General features: G+C 48.2%; 12 protein-coding genes; 6 read left to right on the top strand and 6 right to left on the bottom strand.

Moving 5' to 3' along the window:
• Positions 1-3: 3 nt before the first annotated feature.
• On the top strand, positions 4-5,402 carry FFUJ_03638 (related to NAM7-nonsense-mediated mRNA decay protein (RdRP); the record flags this gene model as incomplete). XM_023575508.1 has 5 exons in its annotated part: positions 4-885; positions 936-1,515; positions 1,562-2,760; positions 2,813-4,252; positions 4,323-5,402. The coding sequence occupies 5 exons, from the start codon at positions 4-6 to the stop codon at positions 5,400-5,402; spliced, it is 5,181 nt and encodes a 1,726-aa protein (XP_023428678.1).
• A 1,728-nt stretch (positions 5,403-7,130) lies between these two features.
• FFUJ_03637 (uncharacterized protein) lies at positions 7,131-7,480 on the top strand (the record flags this gene model as incomplete). XM_023575507.1 has 2 exons in its annotated part: positions 7,131-7,244; positions 7,304-7,480. 2 exons carry the CDS (start codon positions 7,131-7,133, stop codon positions 7,478-7,480), a joined length of 291 nt encoding a protein of 96 aa, XP_023428677.1.
• A 210-nt stretch (positions 7,481-7,690) lies between these two features.
• FFUJ_03636 (related to lignostilbene alpha,beta-dioxygenase I) lies at positions 7,691-9,259 on the bottom strand (the record flags this gene model as incomplete). The annotated part of the gene is made up of 1 exon (XM_023575505.1): positions 7,691-9,259. The coding sequence occupies one exon, from the start codon at positions 9,257-9,259 to the stop codon at positions 7,691-7,693; it is 1,569 nt and encodes a 522-aa protein (XP_023428676.1).
• A 707-nt stretch (positions 9,260-9,966) lies between these two features.
• FFUJ_03635 (uncharacterized protein) lies at positions 9,967-11,988 on the top strand (the record flags this gene model as incomplete). XM_023575504.1 has 4 exons in its annotated part: positions 9,967-11,085; positions 11,135-11,241; positions 11,287-11,576; positions 11,621-11,988. 4 exons carry the CDS (start codon positions 9,967-9,969, stop codon positions 11,986-11,988), a joined length of 1,884 nt encoding a protein of 627 aa, XP_023428675.1.
• A 1,108-nt stretch (positions 11,989-13,096) lies between these two features.
• FFUJ_03634 (uncharacterized protein) lies at positions 13,097-14,680 on the top strand (the record flags this gene model as incomplete). Its single annotated transcript, XM_023575503.1, has 1 exon — positions 13,097-14,680. One exon carries the CDS (start codon positions 13,097-13,099, stop codon positions 14,678-14,680), a length of 1,584 nt encoding a protein of 527 aa, XP_023428674.1.
• A 353-nt stretch (positions 14,681-15,033) lies between these two features.
• Positions 15,034-16,665, bottom strand: FFUJ_03633 (probable dityrosine transporter; the record flags this gene model as incomplete). XM_023575502.1 has 2 exons in its annotated part: positions 15,034-16,275; positions 16,324-16,665. 2 exons carry the CDS (start codon positions 16,663-16,665, stop codon positions 15,034-15,036), a joined length of 1,584 nt encoding a protein of 527 aa, XP_023428673.1.
• Positions 16,666-17,145: 480 nt separating this feature from the next.
• FFUJ_03632 (uncharacterized protein) lies at positions 17,146-18,250 on the bottom strand (the record flags this gene model as incomplete). XM_023575501.1 has 2 exons in its annotated part: positions 17,146-18,125; positions 18,190-18,250. The coding sequence occupies 2 exons, from the start codon at positions 18,248-18,250 to the stop codon at positions 17,146-17,148; spliced, it is 1,041 nt and encodes a 346-aa protein (XP_023428672.1).
• Positions 18,251-19,119: 869 nt separating this feature from the next.
• Positions 19,120-19,455, top strand: FFUJ_03631 (uncharacterized protein; the record flags this gene model as incomplete). Its single annotated transcript, XM_023575500.1, has 1 exon — positions 19,120-19,455. The coding sequence occupies one exon, from the start codon at positions 19,120-19,122 to the stop codon at positions 19,453-19,455; it is 336 nt and encodes a 111-aa protein (XP_023428671.1).
• Positions 19,456-20,660: 1,205 nt separating this feature from the next.
• FFUJ_03630 (uncharacterized protein) lies at positions 20,661-21,518 on the bottom strand (the record flags this gene model as incomplete). The annotated part of the gene is made up of 1 exon (XM_023575499.1): positions 20,661-21,518. The coding sequence occupies one exon, from the start codon at positions 21,516-21,518 to the stop codon at positions 20,661-20,663; it is 858 nt and encodes a 285-aa protein (XP_023428670.1).
• A 658-nt stretch (positions 21,519-22,176) lies between these two features.
• On the bottom strand, positions 22,177-22,657 carry FFUJ_03629 (uncharacterized protein; the record flags this gene model as incomplete). XM_023575498.1 has 4 exons in its annotated part: positions 22,177-22,230; positions 22,281-22,328; positions 22,381-22,582; positions 22,644-22,657. The coding sequence occupies 4 exons, from the start codon at positions 22,655-22,657 to the stop codon at positions 22,177-22,179; spliced, it is 318 nt and encodes a 105-aa protein (XP_023428830.1).
• Positions 22,658-23,508: 851 nt separating this feature from the next.
• FFUJ_03628 (uncharacterized protein) lies at positions 23,509-24,362 on the top strand (the record flags this gene model as incomplete). XM_023575497.1 has 2 exons in its annotated part: positions 23,509-23,656; positions 23,710-24,362. 2 exons carry the CDS (start codon positions 23,509-23,511, stop codon positions 24,360-24,362), a joined length of 801 nt encoding a protein of 266 aa, XP_023428669.1.
• A 299-nt stretch (positions 24,363-24,661) lies between these two features.
• On the bottom strand, positions 24,662-25,604 carry FFUJ_03627 (related to ADH5-alcohol dehydrogenase V; the record flags this gene model as incomplete). XM_023575496.1 has 2 exons in its annotated part: positions 24,662-24,928; positions 24,981-25,604. The coding sequence occupies 2 exons, from the start codon at positions 25,602-25,604 to the stop codon at positions 24,662-24,664; spliced, it is 891 nt and encodes a 296-aa protein (XP_023428668.1).
• Positions 25,605-26,167: the final 563 nt, after the last annotated feature.

Genomic DNA, 26,167 nt, shown 5'->3' with positions numbered 1-26,167 from the left:
AAAATGGCTTCTCAGAAGTCTAACAGGAGTTTTCATCACACATTGCTTTCAACCTTGAGTCTCGACGATATTGTCTGGGATTTCCAAGTCCCGAATCTTCCATCACCATCTACTCTGAAGAATGCCAATCTCATCAAGGCGATCGCCCTTCACACAGACCTCAAAGAATGCAGGCACTCCATGACCCTCAAAGTTCAGTCCAACACTCCAAATCGTGCCACAGCCGAACACGCGACCGATCGATTAATGCTCTTCTCACTTGAAGCCTTCAAACCGCTCGTTTTCGGTGCCGCAGCAAAAGAGCAGCAGCCAGCACCAGATCTTCAGCCCCGCACTCGCCAAGAAGTTTCCGACTACAGCATCAAATGTCTGCGCGCTGGAATAATTCTAAATGGCGTGCACTATAATTTCTACGGGCACAGTAATACGCAGCTCAAGTCGCGATCATGCTTTCTGATGGCCGCCACAAAAGAAGAGATTTCGAGACTTATTGAAGGCATGGGAGATTTTACAAAGATGAAGACAGTGGGTAAGAAGGTCAAGCGGATTGGTCTTCTCTTCTCGTCTTCCAAGACGGCCATGATCATTAATCCCGACCGATGTGAGGATATTCCGGACATTGAGACGGATGATTACGTCTTCACTGATGGCTGTGGATTAATTGCGCCCAGTCTTGCACAAGAGTTGGCGCGACGAACAAGAATCATCTTTCGAGATAGCCGATACAGACCTTCGGTCTTCCAGCTTCGCTATCGAGGATACAAAGGTGTCGTCACTGTTGATCCTCGAATGAAGAATCAGAAGGCGTTACTGAAATTTCGAAAGTCGATGAAGAAGTTCAGTGGCGGCGATGACTACTCTTTTGCTGTAGTTGAGCACTCCAAGGTAAACATTCAAGTGACCGATTAATCCTCGCTGACCACTTCGCGTTGTAGCCTTTCTCCTACGGATTCCTCAACGACGAGAGTATCATCCTTCTCCACGCTCTGGGCATCTCAAAAGATACCCTCCTCTCCAAGCAGCGCCATCATTTTAATCTTCTCAGCAACGCCAGATCCGACTTCCGGGATGCATTCCGCTTCTTGAGCTACGTCAATCGCACAGATCTCGCAGAACGCGTGCTCCTCGAAGGGCATGAGAGCGTCAAGTCCCAGATCAACGGGCAAATCAACGACGAACTAAAGAAGATGCTGAACAAGCAGGGCGGCCAAAAGTGTCGCGTCTTCGTACAAAAGTCTCGCCTCCTCTTTGGAGTTTGTGACGCTTGGGATGTTTTAAAGGAAGGCGAGTGTGCAGTCAAGGTCACTCTGGAAGAGAATGGTTTACCACATGCTTTGAAGAACACTGAAATCATTGTCATCAGAAACCCATGTCTTCATCCGGGTGATTGGCAAAAGTTCAAGGTTGTAGAACGGCCTGAGCTTTCGCATCTGGTTGACTGCATTGTCTTTTCGACGCGAGGAAGAAGACCGGCTGCTGATCTTATGTCTGGCGGTGATCTGGACGGCGATACATGTGAGTGAAAATAGAGACTCGGAGTTTATTTGCTCATCATTTACAGTCTTTGTATCCTGGGACCCAGACCTGATCCCCTCAACAGTCTCAGCTCCAGCGCTATACCCAGGCGGCCGAGAACCAATCCAGTTCAAACCCATCACAGACGACGACCGTCTCGTTTATTTCGCAAAGTACCAAAATGCATCTCTTGGCAGAGTAAAGAATCTATATCTCGATTGGGCTCGAGTCGCTGGCCCTATGAGCGCTCAGTGTCAAGAACTCAATCGACTCTTTTCGCAATGTGTGGATGGGAATCGGATCAGGATCCCCGACAAGCTGTGCAATGCCACTAAGCCATTGCCTGATGCGCCGCCATTCATACTCGATGTTCTTCACGATGACGCGAAAGAATGGGTACGTCGACTGGCTGTGACTCAGGATGGCGATCTGACGGGGTATGACTTTGACGCTATTCAGCTATTGTTCAGTCGTGAGGATGTTGCAATTGGTGAGTTTGAATGTGTCAAACTGGCATATTCATGGTGTCTCAAGAACAAGACGCCCTTTGAGAGCCTGCTCCATCTCTTCGACTTTAATATTCTCACGGCAGATCAAAAAGCATGGGTCCTCGCCCATGTACCAGGGTCTGCAACTGTGACGGGATTGGTCCAGAATGCTCTATGCTCGTCGGGCATACTTCATCCACCAGAGCTTCAACAGTTCCATTTGGACTACCCCGGTATCAAGTGGAAGAGAACGTACGACTCGTCGATGGATCGCCTCGCAACATTCCACGAAGCTGTTGCAACGAACCTAGAGCTATTCCAGCGCACGCTCATCGTATTCCAACCAGATGAGCGTTTATCCCTTGCGGTCTATATCCCCAAGAAGATTGATCGTTCGCAAGACTGCCTCATCGACAACACTGGACGCCTTTTCGCGTTCCCTCATTCACAAGGCCCACAAAGACAGGCACGTCTCTCGCTACCGACCAAGATGCAGTATCAGCTCTACTGTGACGGAAACGTCTTTCAGCTCTTTGAAAAGCAGCGAGGAAACTCGTGGGTCTTTATCTCTAGACCTGGAAATAATGACCAAGACTACCGCAATGTGCAGAACGGAGGCGACAGACGCAGAAGAAGGCAAGAAGTGGTTGATCGGGGGGGACAGGCCGAAGTTATCGCGAGCATTGCGCTAGACAAGTTTAGCAGAAGGCTTCAGACACATATCGGAAGAGTGAATCGGTCTCCCATTACGGCTGCCGTAAGTCAAATACGCTCATTAAATAGAGTGACTATCGCTAACTGAAACTGAGGAAATCTACGTCATTAGCAATCGAGACGTTGCTTCGATGCGCAATCTGGATCTTTGGCTAGAACAGATCGATACCACGGAAACAATGCCCCTTTTCTCCGAGGAACCTAAAGATTACTCTCTACCCAGTCTGAGTGATATTTTATCACCTTCTGACCCGTCGTGGCTCATTGATGTCGTGAGAGGCAGCGACATGTCTGCGGTCACGCGATTGGAATTAGTACAGCAGTACCAGCAAGTATTCCAACTGGCCAGAAAAGCGAGTGATAAACAATTCTTTATGCGGTGCTTTGAACATATTCTGGCCAATATTGAGGAAGCTGCTGTTGGCCCTAAAGAACTGCTAAACGCGATGCTCCAAGCTCTCAGCACTGAGCCGACACTAGCTATAACCTTTACTCCATTTCTGTCTTCATCTCGCTCGGACAAGAACCAAGACCTGGTTCTACTATTGGAGGCGTCTCTTTTACCTATTCTTCGGGCGTTTGTCTTGTCCGCCAACACCATGGGCCAGCTTATCTTGGAGCCGTTCAAGAGCATTCTTTCCGCTGTCACACCAGGAAGCTTGTCACTTCACGACATAGCAGACCTTTTGGAACTTGCAGCTTTGACGATCCGATCAACAGATTTGGCATTGGATCTCTTTATGGAATGTTTGCAGCCTAATGCGTCTCGCTTCATGGTAGCTGACTCAAAGGTAATCGGCCATTTATTGCGAAACATGATCGCCATTGCCATGGATCACATTGAAGAAGCCAACAACGTTGCCAAGAGACAGCAGGGAATTTATGAGCTGAAGCTATCCCCCAAGGACAAGAAAGGGAATCTGATTGAGATTGACTTCCGGATCGACACAACAGGAACACCAAAGAAGGGATCTCACGTGAGGCTGACGACGGCGTCACTGCCATCAAATGTTTTGGTGGGTGACAACTATTCTATGGATGCCTTCGTGGTCATATCGGAGACGGGCCGTGCACGCTTCGAGTGTCTTCATCCGCTTCCGTCTTACTTCGAAGAATGTTCATGGATCTTGGAAGATTGCGGTCCGTTCGTCACCTCAAAATCCATGATAGACGCTGTCAAAGACCTATGTATCTACCAAGAAGATTACTGCGGTGTCGCAAACATCATCTTTGGGCTCCCATCCCCCAACATTCCACGACCAGATGACTCCTTCAGCAGGATTGAGCGATTCAATGGCAGCCAAAACCAAGCTATTAAGTTGGCATTGAACAGCTCCCTTCTGTGTCTTTGGGGTCCGCCTGGGACAGGAAAGACAGAGACGATCGTCGAGATGATCTGTGCATTGCAGACGGTTAATCCTAAAGCGCGTATTCTGGTGACGGCGCCGACACATAATGCAGTGGATAACGTGATGCGACGGTATATCCAACGTCTTCAGAAGCAACCATTAGCACGGAAGACTCAACCCGATCTCGTACGAGTATCGACAGAGGCATGTTACCAATCGCTCATCCAAAATGGTGAAGTCAGCTGACTTTATGTAGGTACGCAAAGTAGCAGATGATCTACGCAAGTATACATGCGACGCCATGGCAGGGCAGGAGATCCACACCGACTACAAGGCTATGAAGAAGGCCATGGAAATGGTCAAACGAAGCGACACTATCTTCACCACTTGCATTGGAGCAGGCATTGGATTGATTCGCTCAGAGTTCTTCGACATCGTCATTGTCGATGAGGCTTCTCAGCAAACGGAGCCAAGTTCACTAGTACCACTTGTGAAGGGCTGCGCACAGGCGGTCCTTGTCGGAGACCACGTACAGCTACGACCAACGGTCAACCAGACTGCGCTAGCACTCGACTTTGACGTCTCACTCTTTGAAAGACTTTACACCGAAGTCAAAAGCTCCAAGGATGATGGCAGCTTGAGGACGTTGATGTTGGACACGCAGTATCGTATGCATCCAAAACTCTGCGAGTTCAGCTCGGGGCAGTTCTACGAGGGAAAGTTGAAGTCGGGCATCAGCAGCTCTGCCAGGCCACCTACCAAGTCTGACTTCCCGTTCCCTCCAGCGAGGGTCACGAAACAGAAGGGAGGTTCCGAGATCGGGATGGGAGACCATGAACGAGCTATCTTCATCGACTGCGACGCAAAGGAAATGCCAGGCCAAAAGTCGAAAGAGAACAGAGGACAAGCAAATCTCTGCCTACACATCTGCCAGCTCTTAACCAAGCATCCAGATTCCGAGACACCAACACACTCAATCGTGGTCTTGACACCATATACTCGTCAAGCCGAAGTCCTCAAGCGTATGCTCTCTAGTATACCCTACAAGATCGAGGTCTCGAGTATCGACGGGTTTCAAGGACGTGAGGCGGACATTATCGTGTTTGTGACGGTGCGGTGTAACGAACACCGTGAGATCGGGTTCTTGAAGGACATGCGAAGGATGAATGTTGCTCTGACTCGGGCAAGATCAGCGCTGATTGTTGTTGGGAGCCGGGTTACGCTAACCGAGGGGACGGCAGATGAAGAGAGTGCGGTGTTGTGGAGGAAGATGCTTGGAAGTTTGGCGGAGGTGAAGCTGGACATTCCCGTCAAGGACACATTAAAAAAAGGCTGATCTTGCTAACATTATTTTATCCGCTCACTTCAGAGGCATAAATCTCACACCGTCTCAGCTAGCGCCTAGCGGTGGACGGAAAAGGTAGCTTCCGCGGAACCGTCGGACAAGTCCCCAAAAGTGCCTCCTACAAAATAATGCTAAACGCGGATACGGGTATCTCATAAACACCGATAGGCCAAACGCTGGGGATGTAAATATGCCGAGATCCGAAAGGCGCCACGTCCGTGGGGCAGAAGGGGCCATGCAGTCATCATTTCACATGAAACGCTGTATCCGGAATACTATTCGTCGATCATACCGCGGCATTAGAACAAATCAGCCGAGTGAGGCCACCTTCCTGAAATGCCGTCTTACGTGAGGTCTAGATTTAATGCCTCTTTGCGGCACATGATTGAAGATCTTTGCAGAAGGGACCTAGGCTGGAAGAGGACGCGGTTTTACGGAGGAGAGGCCCGTTGCGTGAGGGCGACCATACGCTATACGGAATAACCTGCGGCCCGCGCCGCATATAAGTTCCGAGTAAGACATGCGGGCCAATCGGCAGTCGTGATGAAAAGGGGCCTACGGACATCATTGCATGAGCTAAGCCACTTCTACGGAGTTTAGAGTCAAAGACGAGGACTTGAGAGGCGTTGCTCCAATTAGGCAGGATTTTCAGGACTTGTGAGATGGAAATGGAATCACTCAAGTGCTTATGGTCACGATGGAATCAGTTCTGAAACAGAGGCTGAGTAACAACGATCGAATAAGACAACAGTTGTACAATTTTGGTGTCTGTGATACTCACGCGCAGGATCGTGCATTGCTCTACCACGCTTGAGTAACAAGTCAGACTGCCTGGATCAATTGAGAATAGTAATTACTTCACCGTCAGCAAATGGGGACATACACTGGAAGCTAGGTAGCCCTGGGAAAGTGGACCGTCAATCGTAGGAATCTCACCCGCTGCGTTAGCTCTCGCACTCTCACCTCGGACTTAACCCTGACTTACAGCTCCAACTCTCACGAGTACCTTTGTTGAAGTTCAAGTAATACAATTAAAATCACAAATATTCCAAAACGAGACAATGGTTCTCCTCCGTGTTGATCAATTATGGAGCTCAGCATCTCGGTCCCGAACTCTCAGGTGGAATCCGAGCTTGCGGCACATGCACCTTTATTTCCCACTCGGACCATCGGGCGACGTGCCACACACGTGCAATTCTGAGCGTCTATGTTATACGAGGTGCATCCTTGTAAACCCAACGATCCTCCCTTAGGCAAGTATCGTAACAACGGCTTGTTCGCCTCTGTGACTTGTTCACTAACTATTACGACATGAAATAGTCAGCAGAAGTGGTGCTAGTATGTTTTGGTTAGCTAGTGAAGCTTGTATCCTAGTATGGGTAGCCGCTCATTTCCTAGAAGAGAAATACCTCAAGGTGAGGCGATAGCCAATGAGTAGAACGTCGTCCCGAGATGATGATGATGATGATGGACTAATTTCTTATGGTCGAGGACTTTTGAGAGGATTCAGTTGCATGAGGCGAAGTGCAGCACAGACTGTCTCAGAGAATCGTCAGAGGAATACTATCTTAGAAGTCAATGTTGAGCGAGTCTCTATGAGGTTTGCCATTTGCAGGGCTGCTAAGGACTATAAGAACTCGAGGGCTTTCGCAGTCTTTGCATCTCATCATCCTCACTCATCCACTCAACTATCCAACCTCAACAGATTCTGCAGCAATCATGAAGGCCACTCTATTCGTCTCTCTCCTCCTCTCTCTCGGCGTCACAGCCACTCCTGCCACCGACACCGTCACCATTGAGGACGGCGGCCACACCTACACTGGTATCGACAAGGTAAGCAACCTCCCCTCTTCACAATCAACTCAAAGCTGTACTGACACTGCATGTCGCAGCCCCTCCTCGCCCTCCGAGGTCTTGAGGCTCGCTGCAGCTGCTTCCCCTGCTACTCTCCCCACGCGGACTGCCAGCCTGGAAAGTGCCAGTGTGCTGGTGACTATGGCTGCTGGTCTTGCGGTGGTGGTCGCATGCAGTGCCAGCCCGGCCCTGGATCTGGACAGTGCTGGACTTAGGTTTTGGTGACTGCTTTGATGGGGACCCTGTACATGCAAATGGATGGGGGTTCCTTTCTGAAATCACTCTATGTTCTTGGCAGTAGACTCTGAGATTGAGATTTATGAATAACTAGTCACTCGTTGAAATAAAGCTTCCTACATGCTACATTGTCCCAACTCACTAGAGACTGACGGATGCAATGGCAAACAGTGATTGCATCTGCACCCTCATGCCAAGGGCTCCAAAGCTCCTCTTGCACTGACCTTGACCTCACCAATCTGTCTCACAATCGCCTCTGTAGATGCCCGTGTCCTACTGTCAATCCAATTACCATGTACCTGAGCCTTAAGATGCATCGGAAGCTGTATAAACGCAACCGGCTTCTCAAACTCCCTCGTATCAAGAACTACAAGTTCACTCCTATTAGCAACACGTCGCTCAAGCATAGCGATAACCCATCCATCCCCCTCAGGTGCATCAGCCGTACGAGGAATAAAAATTGGTTCCTGGACGAGAGAATCCTTGCCTGCAAAGAACCACTTTGTTTCGCCAGTGCTGTGATTATGCATTGCTAGCCCATTGAGTCCGTGGAAGATGTTTGTTCCGCCTTGGGAGGTCTCAGGGATGAATACGTTCAAGAAGAGGTATTCATTTCTCTTAGTCATAAAACGCTCGTCAATTCGTGGAAATTCGGATGGCACGTCGAGTATGACCTCTGGATCTGCCATCTGCGTCCCACTTGGGGCATTGAGGTCGATCTCCCAGCGAACAAAGTCAGCTTTGGCGTCTGGAGCTGGCATTCTCCCGTCCACGGGCGGAAAGAACGGAAAAGCATTGTCGTGAACCCGAGATGTCTCGAGATACAGTTTTCCGTTGTCTTCCTCCCAAGCGCTGCCTGCGTGGATATTCATACAGTTCTTCCAGTGGTAGACTCGGTGCTCTCCTTGCTTCCAAGAAGCTGGAATCTTGGAGGTTTTCCGACGGGGAACCACGATGAAAGTAGCTGGAAGGCTGTAGTCCCAAGCCCAATGCTGTTTGCCCGCTTTCATCCTCTCCACACTGGCTTCGAAGGGCCAAAGGATAAGGACGATAAAATTGGGTGTGATGACGCAGTCGTGGATTGGAGCGCACCAGGGAGACTCGATCCATTGCTCATCATGCTTAATCCCGTTCTTGTCCAATGAATAAATGACTATATCTCTAGTCGCCAGGCCCTTAGCCTCGTACCCATAGACAACGAGCTCATCGGAGAACGGGTCAATTTTTGGATGCGCTGTGAATGCCTTTGCCTTGACCTGGCCTCCAAACGGATCATAGCAGAGAGTCTCAAGAGTATCAGGATGCATCTCATAAGGAAGCGCAGATTCCTTAAGCGCCAAGAGACGATCTGCCCAGTAGACCATGTTTGTGTTGGCAGTGGAGTCGACGGCTGCTCTGACGCAGGGATGATGGGTGAATGGATTCCTATACAGCCCGAATAAAGCCTTACCGGCTTTTCTCTCAAGCTTGTAGCGTTCTGTTTCAACGTATTTGATCTTCATGTCCACTCGACCGTTGTAGATCCTAAAGGCAGAGACGTGACCGTCGCCGTCGAGAGGAACATTATCAGGGTGAGGAGGGACGAAGGGATCGCACATGACTCGGTAGAAAGTTCCGTCGATAGCGGGTGGAATTTCGCCGAGGACCACGAGATCGCCTATTTCTCCTTCAATTCGACAGGGAGAGTTTGAACCAGCCAGATCGAAGGCTTGGGGCCATTTGGACTTGAGGCCATGATGTTCTTCAGGTGCAGACATGATGACAATTTTCCTTGGAGGAGAGAGCTTTGGTGACTCAATCGAGGGTCAAGTAGTAGTGCTACTCTTCATTTTCATCTCGTATTATCGCGACGCAAGGCCGTTTATATCTCTGTAAGTCGACCATGATACCCTTCAGCCCCACTACTTGGCGTCGCGATATCTTCCACCTCCGCACTCTGGACAACCGTCACTAAACTGAATTTGGTGCAAGTCATTCTGTTGAGCATGTGGGGAGAGCGGGAAATGTCCACCGCCACAAAAAAGAAACGGCCAATGGCGATAGCGTCGATGTCATTTCCCCCGCGTTTTTCTCCAAACATGGTTCTAACTAAGCACGAAACGGGATACGATCTGTATGTGGGATTGTCATATCGGCAGTTCCACTGCCATTTGTCCGTAATCATCTTCAGTCAGATCTTGATAATCCTGAGGGTACGTTGACTTCATACACTAAGTGATAACCTGGAGACTGTTCTGTGCACCATGGACACGGCGACAGCTACCTCTCAACAACAGCTATCATCTCCACTACCCCGGCGGGCAGGTATGCACCGTAGCTCAATTCCCTTGATAACTGCTCCGGTTGCTGACGGGCGTTGTCGACTGACAGGAATCTCAGACTCGTCCCCTGTATGTTCATTCTGTCAACGGACGTTCACTCGCAGGTATATCTCCTCCTCCACTGTCCGCCGCCATGCTCACTCATGCTTCTCAGAGATGCCCTCAAGCGCCACTGGGGGATTTGCAAAGTGCGCCTTCAAAACGGGTCAGAGATACCACTTCTGCCTGCTCGTAGACCCAGAATGAAGAAACCAAGGGCCTGCAATCGCTGCGTACGTTTGAAGCGCGCTTGCGATCGCAGTGTTCCTTGCAGTACATGCAGTATACGGAACTATGAGTGCTCTTATGAGCGGGCATTGAGATTCGCAACATCAGAGGTTTCAGAAGATTCGTCACAACCAGAGACGAATGGTATATACCGAGGAGAGATACCTAACGCTAGTGTTGAACAGGCTGACGCAATTCCTGTCGCTTTGCATGACTTCATTGACTACTCACTTGAGTGGTTTCGATGTGAGTCCCTACCATTACCAGTTCTCAGCTTTGATGCCTGGAACAATATCCCCGGAGGCTACCTGCATCTTGAACACCATTTTGATCAGGCCACTTCACGAAAAAAGTTGGTCCTACCATTTCTGAAACGATTCACCGAGTCATCTGGCATCGCCGATGGTTTCGACTGCGGCACCGTGGCTCAAAGACGCCAATTGAACGAAACCGTCGGTGACTCTCCCTGTCAAACTTTGGCCGCCAAAACACGCGAGATTGTGTCCATGATGAAGAGATCAATGACTCGAACGCGATTATGCTCCGATGCAGGCATCGAGTGGTCTCCAGTCGTCGAAAAAGCTTGTCTCGACTTCTTTTCGCCCAGCAATCTACACAGGTTCTTACGTCTCTTCTGGTCCGGCTGGTATCCTAACAGTCCGATAATTCACAAGCCAACCTTCAATACCGAAGCTGAACCGCCAGGACTGATTGCATCTATGGCGGTTCTAGGCGCGTGTTTATCTCCAGACTCGGATGACTGCGTCCGTGCAATGGCGTGGCTTACTCCCGTGGAAGAAGCAGTCTTTGCCGACGATATCCTGTACGATGATTCTATCATTGCTTCTTCACAGCTTGTGGGGGATGAGTCGGTAGTATGGGATAAGCTGAAGGCGCTGCATGCTGCGTATTTTATATGTATCGCGCAAAACTGGGAGGGGTCAAAAGAGGGGAGACAGCGTGTTCGAAAGGATCGCTACAGTCGCATTATCTCAGTATGTCTCATCGCATGGGTATCAAAAAACTTCACTAATGGTGTGATAGATCGCAAGATCTTTTGGTCTCTACAACCTGAGCATGGAGAAGCTGGATACTACGTTTCCTACTCAACAGAAATGGGCCGGGTTCATACTCCTTGAAAGCATGATTCGGTATGTCCAGATTTGGCTCTTATCAGCTCTCTTCTAACTGTCTAGGACGGCGACTTATATCTATCTTCTTGACTCCGCATTCGTTCTCTACTATAGACTGCCACCGAGGGTCATATCACTCGAGCTTAACACCGTCCTAGTCTGTCCTGAGGCTTGTTTTCAGGCAGAATCAGCCGCAGAATGCTTCCTACAACTGCACATGGCTACCAAAGGAAGACCGAACCAATCGCGACTGACAGTATCTTCTGCTGTTAGACTTTTATGCTCAACTCACAACATGGACCTAAACATGTTTCATCACCTAAGTTCCTTCAATATGTTCACAATTATCTCCGGTAGGTTCAACGTCCTCCTTCTTTCGTTTCTGACAATTTTGCAGCCCTCTGTTGCCTGGTGTTCCAGTACCAGACCACTCTGATCGACGCGTCACAGATAACTCCAGCAGCTATTGGCCTGAACCGATGGATATGGCTATGGCAAAGAGGTGGTCATATTGCGGTCGATTCCGACGGCTACTCGATTGAAGATATGTGGAAACGTGTCGGGTTTATGCAACATGCCGATGAATATTATCATCTTGCTTGCGCAATGCTTGAGCGATGGAAGCTTACCGAGAAACAAATTGGCGACACCTTAGCCGCCTGGGCAGCGCCACTTGGGTCAGTACAGGGTAACCTAATGTATGATGATGGGGAGATGATCCAAGTTAAGGCTCTCATTCATAATATGGAAAATATGACGTATTGATTGGGTTGTCGTGGTTACAGTTCCATTGCATCATTTGTTATAGAAAGATTGTTGTCCTTGAAAAGTCCACAATGGAAGCCCTTCACTGCCGTAAGACATTTAATTCATCGTGACAACAAGATGGCAGTGCGTCAGGGAAGACAGTGAATCTTTTTCTCCTGCTTCTTACACGACAGATTCTGGGACCTTTTTCATTAAAAAAATCAATCAGTTCTTTTCCTCCTTAATTCTCATATGTTTATACTGCATATACTCGATAATAGTCAAACACGACGCGGAAATATCTCGCTAGGCCTGCTGAATTAAGAGAGCGAGCTGGAACGAGATGTCTAACTATTTACGGAAGCGTAAGCGAGGTGCTAACCCACCGTCCCAGTCCAAAAAGTCCTTTGGTCTATTTTTATCTCTTTTCTGACTCGGCAACTACTCTTTTTTAGCTGCCTCCATGACTCGCAGTCACGCACCAAGCCAATATCAATTTCCTCAGCGTCGCATTGATACAACATCAGCAATAGGAGAAGCCAAAGCGCCAAGTGCTTACCCGATCATTAACCGCCAACCCGCATGATTTGTCAAGAATTAATGAAAACAGTCGAAATTACTGCGCAGGGGTCGTTTCAGACGAGGGTACTAATTCACGTCTGACTGCATGTTCCCAGAGTCAGCACCGCTTAACGTTTTCCGAAGCCCAACAAAGTACATCAACGTCCAATACTGTAAGTTCTGTGCTCTTCTATACATCGACTGCCTATGATTCTCTTGCTGCGATCATCGAAATGGCTTCTATGAGCAATTCGCCTCGTTGGCGTTGGTTCGCTAATGCGCTGGGGGGTAGAAAAATCCTTCCACCACCAATTTAATGTCGAGAGAGCGACCACGAGTTTTGCTCCGCGCTTCTCATCCGCGACATCGCAAGGGACTTCCCAAGGCTCGCACTGGATGCATGACATGCAGGTGAGATTAACGAGATCCATTCTGATAACACCGCGTGCTGATCTGGATCTATCCATGCAGAATCCGTAAGATCAAATGTGATGAGGTGAGGCCGGGCTGTCAGCGATGCATTGGCACTGGTCGTAAATGCGATGGTTATGGCGATACAGACACCATGACCCAGCAGACACTGATCATTCGAGAGCGTCCGCCTATTATACGTGCCCTCAATAACAACCTTGGGGAAGAGCTGAGCTTTCACGCTTTTGACTACTACAGAGGGCATGTCTCTCACCAAGTGGGGGACACGGTAGACAGCGACTTCTGGGGTAATCTGGTGTTACGACTTGCACCCACAGATCCTGCGATACGGCATGCCATCTCAGCGATCAGTCTGATGTACGCTGAAAAGACAAAGGATACAAGAGACCCTTTTCCAAACTACAGGCCCGCCATCGTCGAATACAACAAAGCCATCTCCGCCGTTCGGTCATGGCCGTTAGCGACAGAATCAAGAGTGAAGCCTCTACTCGTATGCTTACTATTCGTCTGTATTGAGTTCATGCTAGGCCATGAGCACCAAAACGCCGCCAAGATGCACATCCTCCAAGGACGGAGGCTCCTTGCAAACATTCAGGACCGCAAAACACCGGAAACAGACATCATTCGACAATACTTAGCCCCGATATACTTACGGCTCGCATATGTCGGCAATGATAGGGTTAACTTCCCAAGGCATCTTTTACAAATGACGACGGCGCCGCTCAAGTTCGCTTCTCTGGCTGACGCACGGTGTGTCTTGTATTACCTCGTCGATATCGGATTCACTCTTATCTATGATGTCAAGTCGTATCGCTCAAACGGTGTCAGTGAATCTCCGAATACTGAGGGAGAAGCATTGCAGTCAAGATACAAACACATCGCCCATGACCTGGCCAACTGGCGTCACGCATTTGAAGCGTACCTTGCGTTCAGTGATCTCGATAGACCAGATACAAGAACCGCAAAGCTTCTCACACAGAGGCACTGTCTCATGCTAGTATTCCTAGACTCAATGGTCTCGGGGTCAGACTATGTCTGCGATAGGAACAGCTTATCCGAGTTTTCCATTGCTGCTGACTGTGCAACTTTCACGGTCAAGTACGACAATGAGATCATGCAAGGCCCATCATTCACTTTTGAAAGCGAGGTTGTTGGACCTGTTTATTGGATAGCTGCCAAGTGTCGACAACCAGCTATTCGGAGGAGAGCACTCGAGCTCCTCTACGAGCGAGAAAAAGCGAACCGTGTGGAGAGTCTCACGATCGTAAAGCATACCATTGCCATGGCGAAAAGAGTCATCGAGATCGAGGAGGAGGGACTTGAGATACCAAAAGGCACTAGACCTATCCAAGATTACCCCAACAAGTATGAAGTTCTCTTGAGAGAAGAGTCTAGCGAATGGGCTGAGGGCTTTCTTACAGATCAAAAAGAACAGTGGCCTGTGCTGTGGGATCTCGGGAGCCATTGCTCAGACATTCCAACGAAACTGACTGGGATTGCTGCTGCGAGGGAGCAGAAGGAACTTTCTGAGGGACTAGCTAAAGGCTGGCCTAGAGAGAGGCTCGTCTGGCCATATGGAATTACTAGAGAGCGGAGAGTGTTGAGTGTTGTCGTCAAAAAACATACTGCCAATGATCTCTGGCTGGAGTATGTGAGGGAGCCCTTGACGGCTGGTGGGGACTATCGAGTAATGAAAGAGCATATACAGTTTATATAAAGATGAAATAATCATTGGAATACAGCGCTCTACATAATTACACACGGCACGGAACTGTTTCTAGCCAATTTGTCAAAACAAGGCAGTTCAGGCCCTTTTCCCCAATGGAAGTGGCGAACATCACTACCAAAGCCGATTCTAATAGTATAGTTCGAGATATATGGGCCTTTTTTAAGTTTCCAAGGAGAAGGGGAGGGGAAGAACGAGATAGGGTTAATACGATATATATTATTGCCGATGTCAAAGGGTACCAGAGCATTGATAGATAGCATACTACTATAAGCGTGCTATAAGCAAGCAGTCTATTGTAGAATTTATATTCTGCCTAGATAGTGGCAAGAACATTACAATCTTTAGCAGCCATCATTATCCTGTTTCTCCTGTTTTTTCACCCTCCAATTATGGCCTTTCCACATAACTACCCAAAGAAGAATGCTGAAGATTACCCACACTCCTGAGACAAAAACGGAAGTCCACCCCAAGCCCCATTCGTTTATCATGGGATCAGCAACTGCCACAGCCCCTGCTCCGACCAAGCACCTGGCGAGGTTATTCGCTGCCACGGCTGTCGCTGCAGAATGTGTGTTGAGATCGACGATGAGGGTGTTCAAGTTGTTCATTGCACCAGAAATAGACAACGCAAGGAAAAACAAGGGAATCTCGATTCCTGCAAGCGCCAGTTTCTGATCCATAACCCAACCATAAATGATTATCATCGCACAGGCCATGTATACAAATGGCAGGGATATCTCGATCCTCATTCTCTCAATAGGGAGGAGTTTGAGGTCTTGCTGTCGGTTTTTGACAATTTCTATGCCTTGTCTCTTGGCATATCGTCGGAAGTTCCAGTCCATTACGAAACCAGCTGTGTATCGATAGCATATGCTTCCAACTCCCATGGGTAGATAGCACAGTCCGATCACGACAGACGAGTAATTGAACCGTGAAGTCAATTGAGCCGAGAGCGTTGACAGCACCATGTAGTAGCCGCCATACATAAGAGCACTGAAGCCGAGAATCAGGCCGGTTTCTTTGTCGAAGAGGATTTTTAGGGAAGCGAATGGATTCGGTCGTTTACGACTAGGTTGTTCGACCACGGTTTCGACGTGTTCCTGCTTTCGCTGCTTGAGATATCCAATAAGTGACATGTTCCACCACGGTGGACTAATACCTCCATTGCCAACAACGTTTCGACAAGTCTCTGGGAGAAAGATAAAGATGACGAGAAATAGGGCTGCGGAAAAGATCGTGAGGAACCAAAAGATAGACCTCCAGCCAAGATAGTGATCGAGAAGACCACCTATCACAGGTCCAAGGGCAGGGCCAAGGGTGACTCCCATAGCGGCGTAGCCAAGATATTTCCCGCGCTCGGCTCGGGTCACCATATCGGCGGATGTCGCACTACCGAGGGCTATAGTTGCACTGCTTCCACAACTCTGGAGGCACCGCAGAATCATTAGGGCGGTGTAATTATTCTGCAAGGCGAGACCGATGTTGGCCGCGAGATAGATAGCACAGCAAATCATGTATGCTGGTCTACGCCCATAAGTGTCTGAAAAATTTCCGATGAACGAGGGTGTAATTCCTTGAAAGATCTGTCATAAGACGTAAAAGAGCGGAGGACTTTGTAAAAGATTTCTTACCAGATATGTTGTAACTGTTAGGTTTACAAGAGAAATAGATACATCCATATCTTTCGCAATGGAAGGAATTGCTGGGAGAAACACTGTACTGGATAAGGGGGATATCATTGCTAAAAATGATACCAAGATAATGATGCCGACCTTTTCCCAGTCGGAGAAAAATGTATATGGAGGCTCCGGACTGTCGATCGAGGGCCCAATTTCCAAGAGATGGTTTGGCTGTGAGAGGTCTGTATCTCCTGACCTCGGCTCGTGGTCATGTGGTGAACTGCCTGACTTTACAGGTCTACTCAATATTGATGAATTAGGTCTTGTTGGCTTAGGCATTTCTTGGTTCGCCATATTTGTAAAGTAATAACTGAGTTCTGTTTAAATGACGAAGAAAACAGGGTAAAGTAATTGGGCAAGTTGAGGGTATTTATATAGTGACGTTGATTGTATACAGACTCCTAGGTAGTAAAGTTTACAACTACTTCAGATGGCTTGTTCGCCGATTCGGTGCCGAAGGTGACCGTTGCTTAGCTGACCGCGACGCGGGTGTTAGTACCAGAGGGTCGGCGCTGTAATTGGCTAGAAGAAGCGGGAGCCTCCATACTACCTCGTCGGGTTTCAAGGAATATATCCGGCGTCAATACACGCTGCCTCACAAGTAACTCCGGCCTATTAATAAGCTATGAAAATGTCTTTCACCTAACCCAATTGCTGTAAGTAACAGCATCTATAGGCCATATTCGTTATATAAGGATTAATGAGAATGTGATTGCGTACAACATGGGGTCATCCATACTCTCTAGGTATCTATACAACCCGCCAGTACAAAGTTCAGCCACTTGCGCCTGCAACCTCTGTATTGAATAGCTGGTGGATGGAAACCCGAACAAAGTCGAGCAGCTTCCTGAGCAATTCATGCACCTGAATCGCGCTTCCATGTTCCACTCCACCCATTTCCTGAGTAAGTAACGAGAGAATTGCTCCGTATCCATCAACCTTGCAAAAGTTGCGAATGATTTGGAAGAATCTGTTCATGACAGTATCCTTTATCGGTGTTGACGTACTGGGTGGCTGATGGAATAGAACAAACCACATATTAAGCCACTTCTCCTCATCCGTTGAGCCACTCTTTAGGCGTTTCTCAAGTCCTTCCCAGGCTTGGCGTGATACGCCACGCTCATTTACCAAGGTCTCTGGCGCACATTCAGTAGAATCTCGATGATCGTTCCTGGATGATTCGTCGAGAGAAACCATACCACAGTTTTCGCATACAAAGCCTTGCATCTTATTGGCATCGAAAACCAGATGACTTCTCTTTAAGTGTTGTTTGACGCGCCCGTAATTATCAAGCTTCAAGTTGATACAGCCGAAATGGCGGATAGGATCTCTTATGTAGTAAGGGCAAGCCAAGAACGATTTCGACCATGTTGGTGACCTTGCATTGGATCTGTGGCTGCCTGACTGGTCATTGGGGTTCCAACCAAAATTACTCAGAACATCTCCATCGTGGCCAACATCAAGACGCGATGTCAATGACTGAGCTGCGGGCGCGTTCGGAGCAAGTACGGGGGAGAGAAATTGAGATTCTGACAAAGAAGCGGTGGGAATTTGAGGAGCCTGGAAGCCAGTCTCATGCGACGCGTCGGCATACGGGATCTCTCCATACAACATCAATTGCTGTGGGTTAACTGTCGCCTGTTCATGCCGTAGAAGCTCCAGTCGCCAATCTCCAGAGCTTGAGGTCAAATGAGAATCATGAGGGGTCATGGATCTGTGCTGACTGGTCTCAGGGATGGGAATTTCTGGGGTCACTAGCGTGCGCGTGTTAGCAAGTAAAAAGCTCTGGAGTACAGCAAAAGTAATGAAATGACTGACAAAAAACAGCATTTTCTTTTGATTCTGCCGACATCGAGAATTTGACATTACTCGTCTCCATTTTTTCAGAGTTTGATGAATTGCTTATGAAGCTTTATCGTGTTTTGTTAAGAGTCGCGTTGGTCTCAAAAGTGCGGTGTGTTGGGAAATCAAGAACAAAATGGATAAGTTATGTCGGTCAGTGGACAGCGCCATGTTTTGTTATATTCGCCAACAACGCACATTTGTGTAAAGTCCGTTTTTTATTATTGAAGTAAGTAACTGTCTGATTTTTGAAGTAGGGCCTTAATTTTCTGAATATTTCTTGTGCTTCGCATTACCATTGGTGCCATGGTGTGCCACACTCGATAACAACAGGGTGTGAGCCGGGGCCTCAAAATGAGGGTGTCATAGGAAACAGCAAAATCCAGACCGATTTATAAATTGATATTTTCATATTATTTAATAACATTATTTTAACTTTTTGTTATCTTAGTAATATTGTAATTAGGGGATCTATTAGGTCGCCCTCATGGAATTATTAGTAAGTAGTAGATTCACTGATGTTGTACCTTGGGGTTCACATCTGGTGCCAGCTATGGGTCCCAGACTGTGCAAGCAACCCTGCTCTCCGGAGCGAGCTGCGCCTAGATGTTCCCAGCCCCAACCCCATAGCAAGCTCATCGGATGGTCCACTCTCTCAAAAAAGCGTCTGAAGGGGAGTTACAGGAATTAATCGAGGACCACCGCATCGCTACGAGAAACGCCATTGAGGCTGGGTTCGACGGTGTCGAGACTCAAGGCGGTGGTGGATGTTTACCTGATCAGTTTCCCCAGGATCTTGCCAATAAGAAGACAGACTATTGGGGCGGCAGCATTGAATACCGCGCCAGGTTTCCCCTTGGGGTTATCAAGGCAATCGCCTAGGGGATCGGACCCGATAATGCCACGATGCGCTTAATCCCATGGAGCGACTGCATAGGCATGGGAATAAACGACTTTATCCCGACCTTCATCTACATCGTCCAGCAGCTCCGCGCCCTAAATGTTGGATTTCTTGACCTGATTGAGGAACTTATCCGAGGAAATGTCAATGCCGACTGCGGTAGGGATAACAATGTGTCTTTCGCAGTCAACGCCTGGGGCAAGCAAGCGTCCGTTATGATTAGTGGTGGTTTCAATGGCGAGTTTGCGCAAAAGGCTGTCGACGAGACTTACAAGGACTACAAGCTGGCTATTGCTTTGGTCGCCACTGGACGAGCAACCCTTATCTGCCCTTCCGTATAAAGGCCAACATTCCACTTGTCAAACATGACTGCCTAACTTTCTACGCGCCAAAGAGGAGTAAAGGCAATGGCGATTGGGTGTTTAGTGATGGGTTCTTAGAATCAAGTAGTAGTATCCCAACTGCCCGGCAGATTTAAATATACATCTAGTAGACTTTCTATGATATATCTATTTATACTTTCTTCTTTTGTGACACCGCACAGACTCTTTCACCAAGTTATATTTTCAATTCGTTAGAACACGACGAGTCTCCTACCTTGCCCGACTTTCGAAACACAGAAGCCTCATAGAATGGCTCAACTAATACCGAAACGGGCAACACGACCAATCTTGCGTAACGATACATTGACCGTTACCGCCTCTGTTACGGATTTTGCACAATGTTCTATCAAGTCTGCAGCGGGCTCCAGCAAACCCTCGAAGGTACAAGTCTTTGGGAGCTATGGGCATCTCGATAACACCTATCTAATGTATTTGATTTCAGGCTTGAAGCGTCAAGCCACGCTAGATGGCACAGCAGCGAAGATGAAATAAATCTTAAGTTGAGAAGATAATGATAGATGACAAAGCAATATACTACTTAGGTACTAGAACACTATTACCTTGGATAAGGGGCTTATAATGTTTATCACGTAGCAGAGCTGGTACAATCTGACTCACCCATCCAATAATCTGTAGTGCCCTAAAGCTAATCTTACAGTCAGTGAACATAGAATGAACCTGCATGCTTTACACACTAGCAGACTTATGAAAGGTACTCGATACCGGCCAAGGCCCATATCCAACCGAAGCACCTCCTGAGTTACTGTAAGAATCAAAATGTTCCTCTATGTGCTTCGTGGCGCCCGTGAATTTGTTAGTTGTATCGGCGGCTACAGTGAAGGAAGTTGGGTAAGCTGGAAATTGGCTCCATATCGCAATATCAGCGGCGTTCTGCTCCTTGATCATCTTCTGGAATAGAATTGGGCCTGGGCTCAGCTTGACTCCCTTTGCAACCTCGATGTCAACATCACTAAAGAGCTCACCAAAAAGCTAAGGGCGATTGATATTGATAACGAGGGCGGAGAAAGAAATGCTCACGTCGCAGCCTGCCATGTCCGACTGCATGTACTTGTGCGATTCGTCATGGGTATATGACCCGCCGACCGACCAAAGCCCAAAGCCCAAAGCCCAAAGCCTACCGAACCTCCAATCTTCATACCCCACTATGACTCTTTGGAATGATTACTGACATCTGAAGCAAAGTAGGAAAAGATAATGTTTGTCCATGGGTCTGCGTCTTGTGCAGTCAGAGGCTGGTCCGAAGGAGATTTGAAAACCGGATTGGCCATCTCCGAACCTCGAGCTGCCAGTGTTGTACCTGTTGGCTCTTCATTCTTATCAGCTGGAGCTGTTGTAGACACAATTACCGGTACGCTTGTGGCTTTGTTTGTATCGTCTTCAACCTTGGTTACGCGTAGCGACTTGAGCCTATCCAGCTCCTGCTTAATTGTGGTTTCTTTTTTGTCGAACCAGTTGAGCGCATCTTTCTTGGTGGTTTCGGTAAGAGCGATTTGAGTGTATTCATTCCAAGCTTGCTGGTTTGTTTTACTCTGGTCTTGAGCAGCCTGAAGCTTTTTTTGGGCGTCAAGGACTTCCTTTTGGGCTTTCTCCTGGTCTCCCGGCTTGCCTTGCTGAAGATTATAGATAACGCCAGCCGAGGCCGCTTGTTTCTCGTACAAGCTTGTCATAGCGGCTTCGACCTTGGCTTTACTGTCCTCAAGGCTCTGCGACGGACGTAAAGCACCCGCCACTGGGTACTGTGGCTTTCCATCCTTGTCCTTATCAACTAACGAGCTTGCCAGCTCGTAAGACCTCAAGAGGCTCTCAAGTCGGGCTATTTCACTGTCCAACTGAGCCAATGTGTACGTGCCGTTACGTGCGTACCAGCCTTCCGCTTTGCGTTTGCCGTACGCAGCCCACTTGCTGGGGGTGAGATTGACCCCATAGACCTCGCTGGAGCCAGTTGCATTGGGGATTGTAGAGTTGCGTAGTGACTCTTTGCTGTCTTCAATGCGGCTCATAATTGTACAGAGAGTTCCCCCTAGACTCGCCAGCTCTTGATGATGTGCGGCTTCTACACGTTAGTTGTAATGCTGCAGGTCCTAGCGGGCCTATGAGGAGGCCTTTTCTTTTTCTGGGCACTGAAGTACTTTTCGTTTTACCAAGTTCTCTGTTGATTTGAGCTCTTAGCTAAAGGCCTCAATCGAAAACAACACATTACACTACCAAAGATAGACAAGTAGCAGAAGTATGCGATAACACCGAGTTGATATTTCTAACAAGACTTCACCCACTATTGAAACATAGCAGCAGTGCGCCTCCGAAAGTTTGAACTCATTGAATATCAAGGAAACCATTGCACAGCCCCGTTTCGGTTCTGCCGCAAGTCGATGTAGCAATACTCAAGGTCAATATAACGATTTAGCTCTTCATATTCTCCTCTTTAATAACACTTGCATTGGTATTTCGTCCACGATGCTTTCCTCAGACCAGCCTCGCAAGTCCTATTCTTATTCTTGAACAGCTTGTGTAACTCTCGAAAAGCGTGATTGAGAACATTAAACTATCCGTAGTATTAATAGACTCTAGATACAGTTTGGACACATCGATGTCCTGAGTAAAGTCTCTGATCAAACTGCGTTGCTGATACACCTCCAGGACGATAAATGTTCTGATCCTTTAATCAGCCTCAGCACCTTGAGCGCCACACAAGTCTTCGCAGTAGTAAGTAAACTATAAACTAATGAGTATTTTCCAAGTTATGTTGCTCTTCTTGATCTTACCTCATCGCCACCTATGTGGCCGTCAGCCGAGGTGCATATAGTTCCATCCTAGTGATAATTAGCCAGAAAAGCAATTAAGCTTGGCGCAGCCCAGACTTACAAAAGTACAATCAGGGCATGTGTTCCACCACTCACTACCCTTATCTCGCGCATTATAATAATCGCAAGCGCACTTGGTAGCATCGGTAAGAACCTCATAAGTAGTCTGCCAGTTGTAGCTTGGGCTGAACGGGGTTCCGCCTACGGGCGACGACATCCTGTTGGACACACAGGCAGCAGCCTTATGGGTAGCAGCGTAAGCACTGCTAAAGGCATTAGCTTGTTCGAAAGAAGATGTCGAGGGTCTGTGCAGATATTACGAACCCGCTGACGGCCATGATGGCCACTGTGAAAAGAGAAATTTGCATGATGGATAGGATATAAGGAGTAATGATAGTTTGAGGAGGACGAGCTGGCGAGTTGAATTTCTACGGTGGAAAAACTTAGATCTTTATACAACTTGTCTCTATTCTTTATTCGATATACTTCTTGCCGGCCCGAGAAGAGTTCCTGCAAGAGCTGAAGATACAAGGCTATGCGACAAGTTGACAGCTCGTTGATCCCAAAAAGGACATTCGTGAACCGATCGTCGGTGAAGCCGTATATCGGCAGTTGAGTTGGTATAATTTTCGCGCCTATGATGTTTCACGAATTCGATAGACTCATGTCATGATTCAAGAACCCAGTGTCGCAGAATCCAACGTCTTTCGTTATACGAGCGGCTGAGACTATTAGTTTGGTCGCCCCACCGATGAACTAACTGCAATCGTGACTTGATCATCGTCAGCCCTGGGGGAACATGAGACGATTCTCCACTTAGGAACTACAGATCTCACGCCAGAAAGGGCAAGTGCGTTATTTACGTATCCAATTTTAAAGTTTATTAAGATAAGGATTGACATCATACCCAGAAGCTGTCAAACGCGCGGGTTGACGTAGCACGCTTAATCCGTTTACCGAGGATTTCTTAGAGGGGCGTTGGACTTGGTGCTGTAGGACAATGAGAAAGTCGGTAGTTGATACTTCCAGGAATAAGACCAAACATTTGATCGTTAAGTTTGCGTATCTCGCTCGAACATAAATACTTGGCTGTCTCCTACTTAGCCAAGAGTAAATCATTCACACCAACACACACAATCACATTCTTCCTCTTCTCTCCTATCAAACTTATTCTGATAAAATTTACAAGATGCATTGCTCCAACCTCATCTATGCTTTGCTCATCTCCGCCACTGGTGCGGTTCCCTTGGAAGATTCTCCCTTCCCAGGAGCCCTCAGGTGGACTCCCAGCCATCAGATTCAGCCTGGAGATGTCATTGTTCCTGTGAATGATGTTTGTAAGTTGCCATTCTGGAGATTGTGTCGAGAACAAATGCTGAGAACCTGATAGCCTACATCGTTAAGGAGGAGACCTATCTCGCCAAGCTCAAAGCTGAAGGCATCAAGATTGGTGCTCCCAAGCTGGACCCGTCTTGGACCTCCTACAACAGCACCGACCTGCCCAAGCCCAAGTACCCTAAAGCACCAAAGGGCCACTTTGGGAAGCGTGACGACTGCAGTGGCACCTTCTACATCACCACCGACAAGACTGAGACCTTTGTCGACTGGGACGTGCAAATGTCGCCTGTCGTCTGCGCCAATGGGGACATGGACATCAGCGTGTCTTCAGGCTACAGCGTTTCCAACACCGTTGGAGGCAGTGCTGGAGTCGATCTCACCTTCGTCAAGGACAAGCTGGCTGGGTCTCTCGGCATCGACTACAGCCGCACCTGGACCACGCAGACCTCGGTCATCACCAAGGCTACAATCAAGGACGGTAACTGTGGTGTCATGATCACCAAGCCTCTCACCACTCGCCGTTCTGGTCGTCAGTTCCAAGGTTGCATTGGATCTGCCACCGAGATTGGTACTTGGTACGCCGATAGCCGTGGTGAGGGAAGCTATAACGGCATCACTTGGATTGAAGGGGCCATCTCTGCTTGTTCCAAGCCTGGTAGCAACCCTCCCCTGTCTCGCTGCAATGGAGAGGGCAACTTCCGATAAGCGAGGAGAAAGTGGAAGAAGAGTGATAAGTGGTGAGACGACGGTTCCAACTTTGGTGGCATTGTTTCTGTGCTTTCAACGAGGGACTCTGAGAGGGAAGGTATCTTATATCACCTCAGTGGCTGTAATCGACTGCACACTGAGGTGCAATTATTGGGCAAATATGATGACTTATATAACCCTGTTGATGGTGCCGTTGGATACACAGCAGCAAGGGAAAAATTGACGAATTTTGACTATGTGCGATTCTATAACCATGACGGAATATCCTTGCTAAGGTAGCTTTCTTTGCCTCAAGGCTAAGAAGAAACCTTAATCACAGCTCGTCCCAGGAGACTGCCCTCCTGAAGCATATCATAGAATTTATCAATGTCATGCAAAGTCCCCTTAGTTAAAATCGGATGGATCAATCCCCTCGTTACAAAGTCAAGTGCTTCATCGGCTTCCCTTTTGGTGCCAACAAGACTCCCAACAATGTTTAACCTCTTCCCGACGACCAGCGCAGCCATCGTTCCAGCCATAACAGCGGGATGGTTTGGAATGCCAAGTGCCTGTAGAGCATGTGACTAAACGCACTTGTAAGTGAGTGAGAGTACTTACTATCAGCGTTCCTCGGACCCTTAGAGTATGTGGCGTGATATCATATGCCTCCTTCGAGGGGGTGGCCAGCAGAACCCCGTGGGCCCCATAGGTAGTGATTCTCGTTACCTCGGCCACGACATCACTGGAAGAATCAATAAAGGTGTCGGCTCCTAATCTGCGACATGTTTCTTCTTTTTCCCTCCCCTTGTCAACAGCGATTACCTTGATTCCCATGGCTTTTGCATACTGCAGCGCAAAATGTCCTACACCTCCACCCGCACCGAGGATGATAAGCCACTCTCCAGGCTTGACAGCAGCACGCTTACAAGCCGCGTACGCCGAGAAGCCTCCGCACATGATTGGACCAGCATCTTCATCCTTGACACCGTCTGGTATCTTGTTAGTGTAACGCCCATCAGCGACACAGTACTCCTGAAAGGTGCCCGCTAAATCGACGGCATGGTGGACGGCTTTTGGGCAATGAACCTCATCCAAGCCGTTGGTGCACATCTCGCAGACGCCGCAGGTTGAACCAACCCACTGCACCGCAGCCCGATCGCCAACTTTCCAAATGGCAGAAACATCATCGCCGACAGCCACAACTACTCCCGCTCCTTCATGACCCGCGATGCCGAGTGACGAGGGAGCCATGGATGTCATGATTTGCATCGATCGACATAATGTTCTGGCAATGAAACCATGTAAATAGGAGAGTGATGAATAGCTTTTTAATAGTTATTTATCGTAACCTACAGCATAAACTCATAAGCTCTACTTCTAGACATTCCTGATCTATGCCTTAACTGACTTTCTTACATAACCCGGATCGCAGCCGGATCCGGGATCCGGGATCTGGATGGCGGACGGACGAAACCAGCAAACTGGACTTTAGCACGGAGTAGAAGTCCGTGAAAGGACCGCTACGCTAAAATTAATTCGATTAGCCAATACATAAGCTCGGAACTCGGAACTTCGATAATTGCGAGCCCCTTATCATCCTGGTGATATTATATCCGCCCGACGGGCCATTAGTCTCTCCGTCGACAATACAAGCACGGGTTCGGCCGAACTCATAGCAGTCTACTGACTGAGAGACGGTCTGTCTTCTGCATGCCCTTCTGTCATATTCCGAGGTTACTGTGAAAAGCCAGCCAAGAATGACCCGACAACTACACCAGTTTGTGTATGTACGGCAATGCTAAAAGATATAACCTAAGATGTAA

This window comes from Fusarium fujikuroi, chromosome FFUJ_chr03, assembly GCF_900079805.1.
Source record: "Fusarium fujikuroi IMI 58289 draft genome, chromosome FFUJ_chr03".
In the NCBI taxonomy this organism is placed as follows: Eukaryota; Fungi; Ascomycota; class Sordariomycetes; order Hypocreales; family Nectriaceae; genus Fusarium; species Fusarium fujikuroi.
Note: the sequence above shows the minus strand (reverse complement) of the source record. Positions and strands in the feature narration are given on the sequence as shown.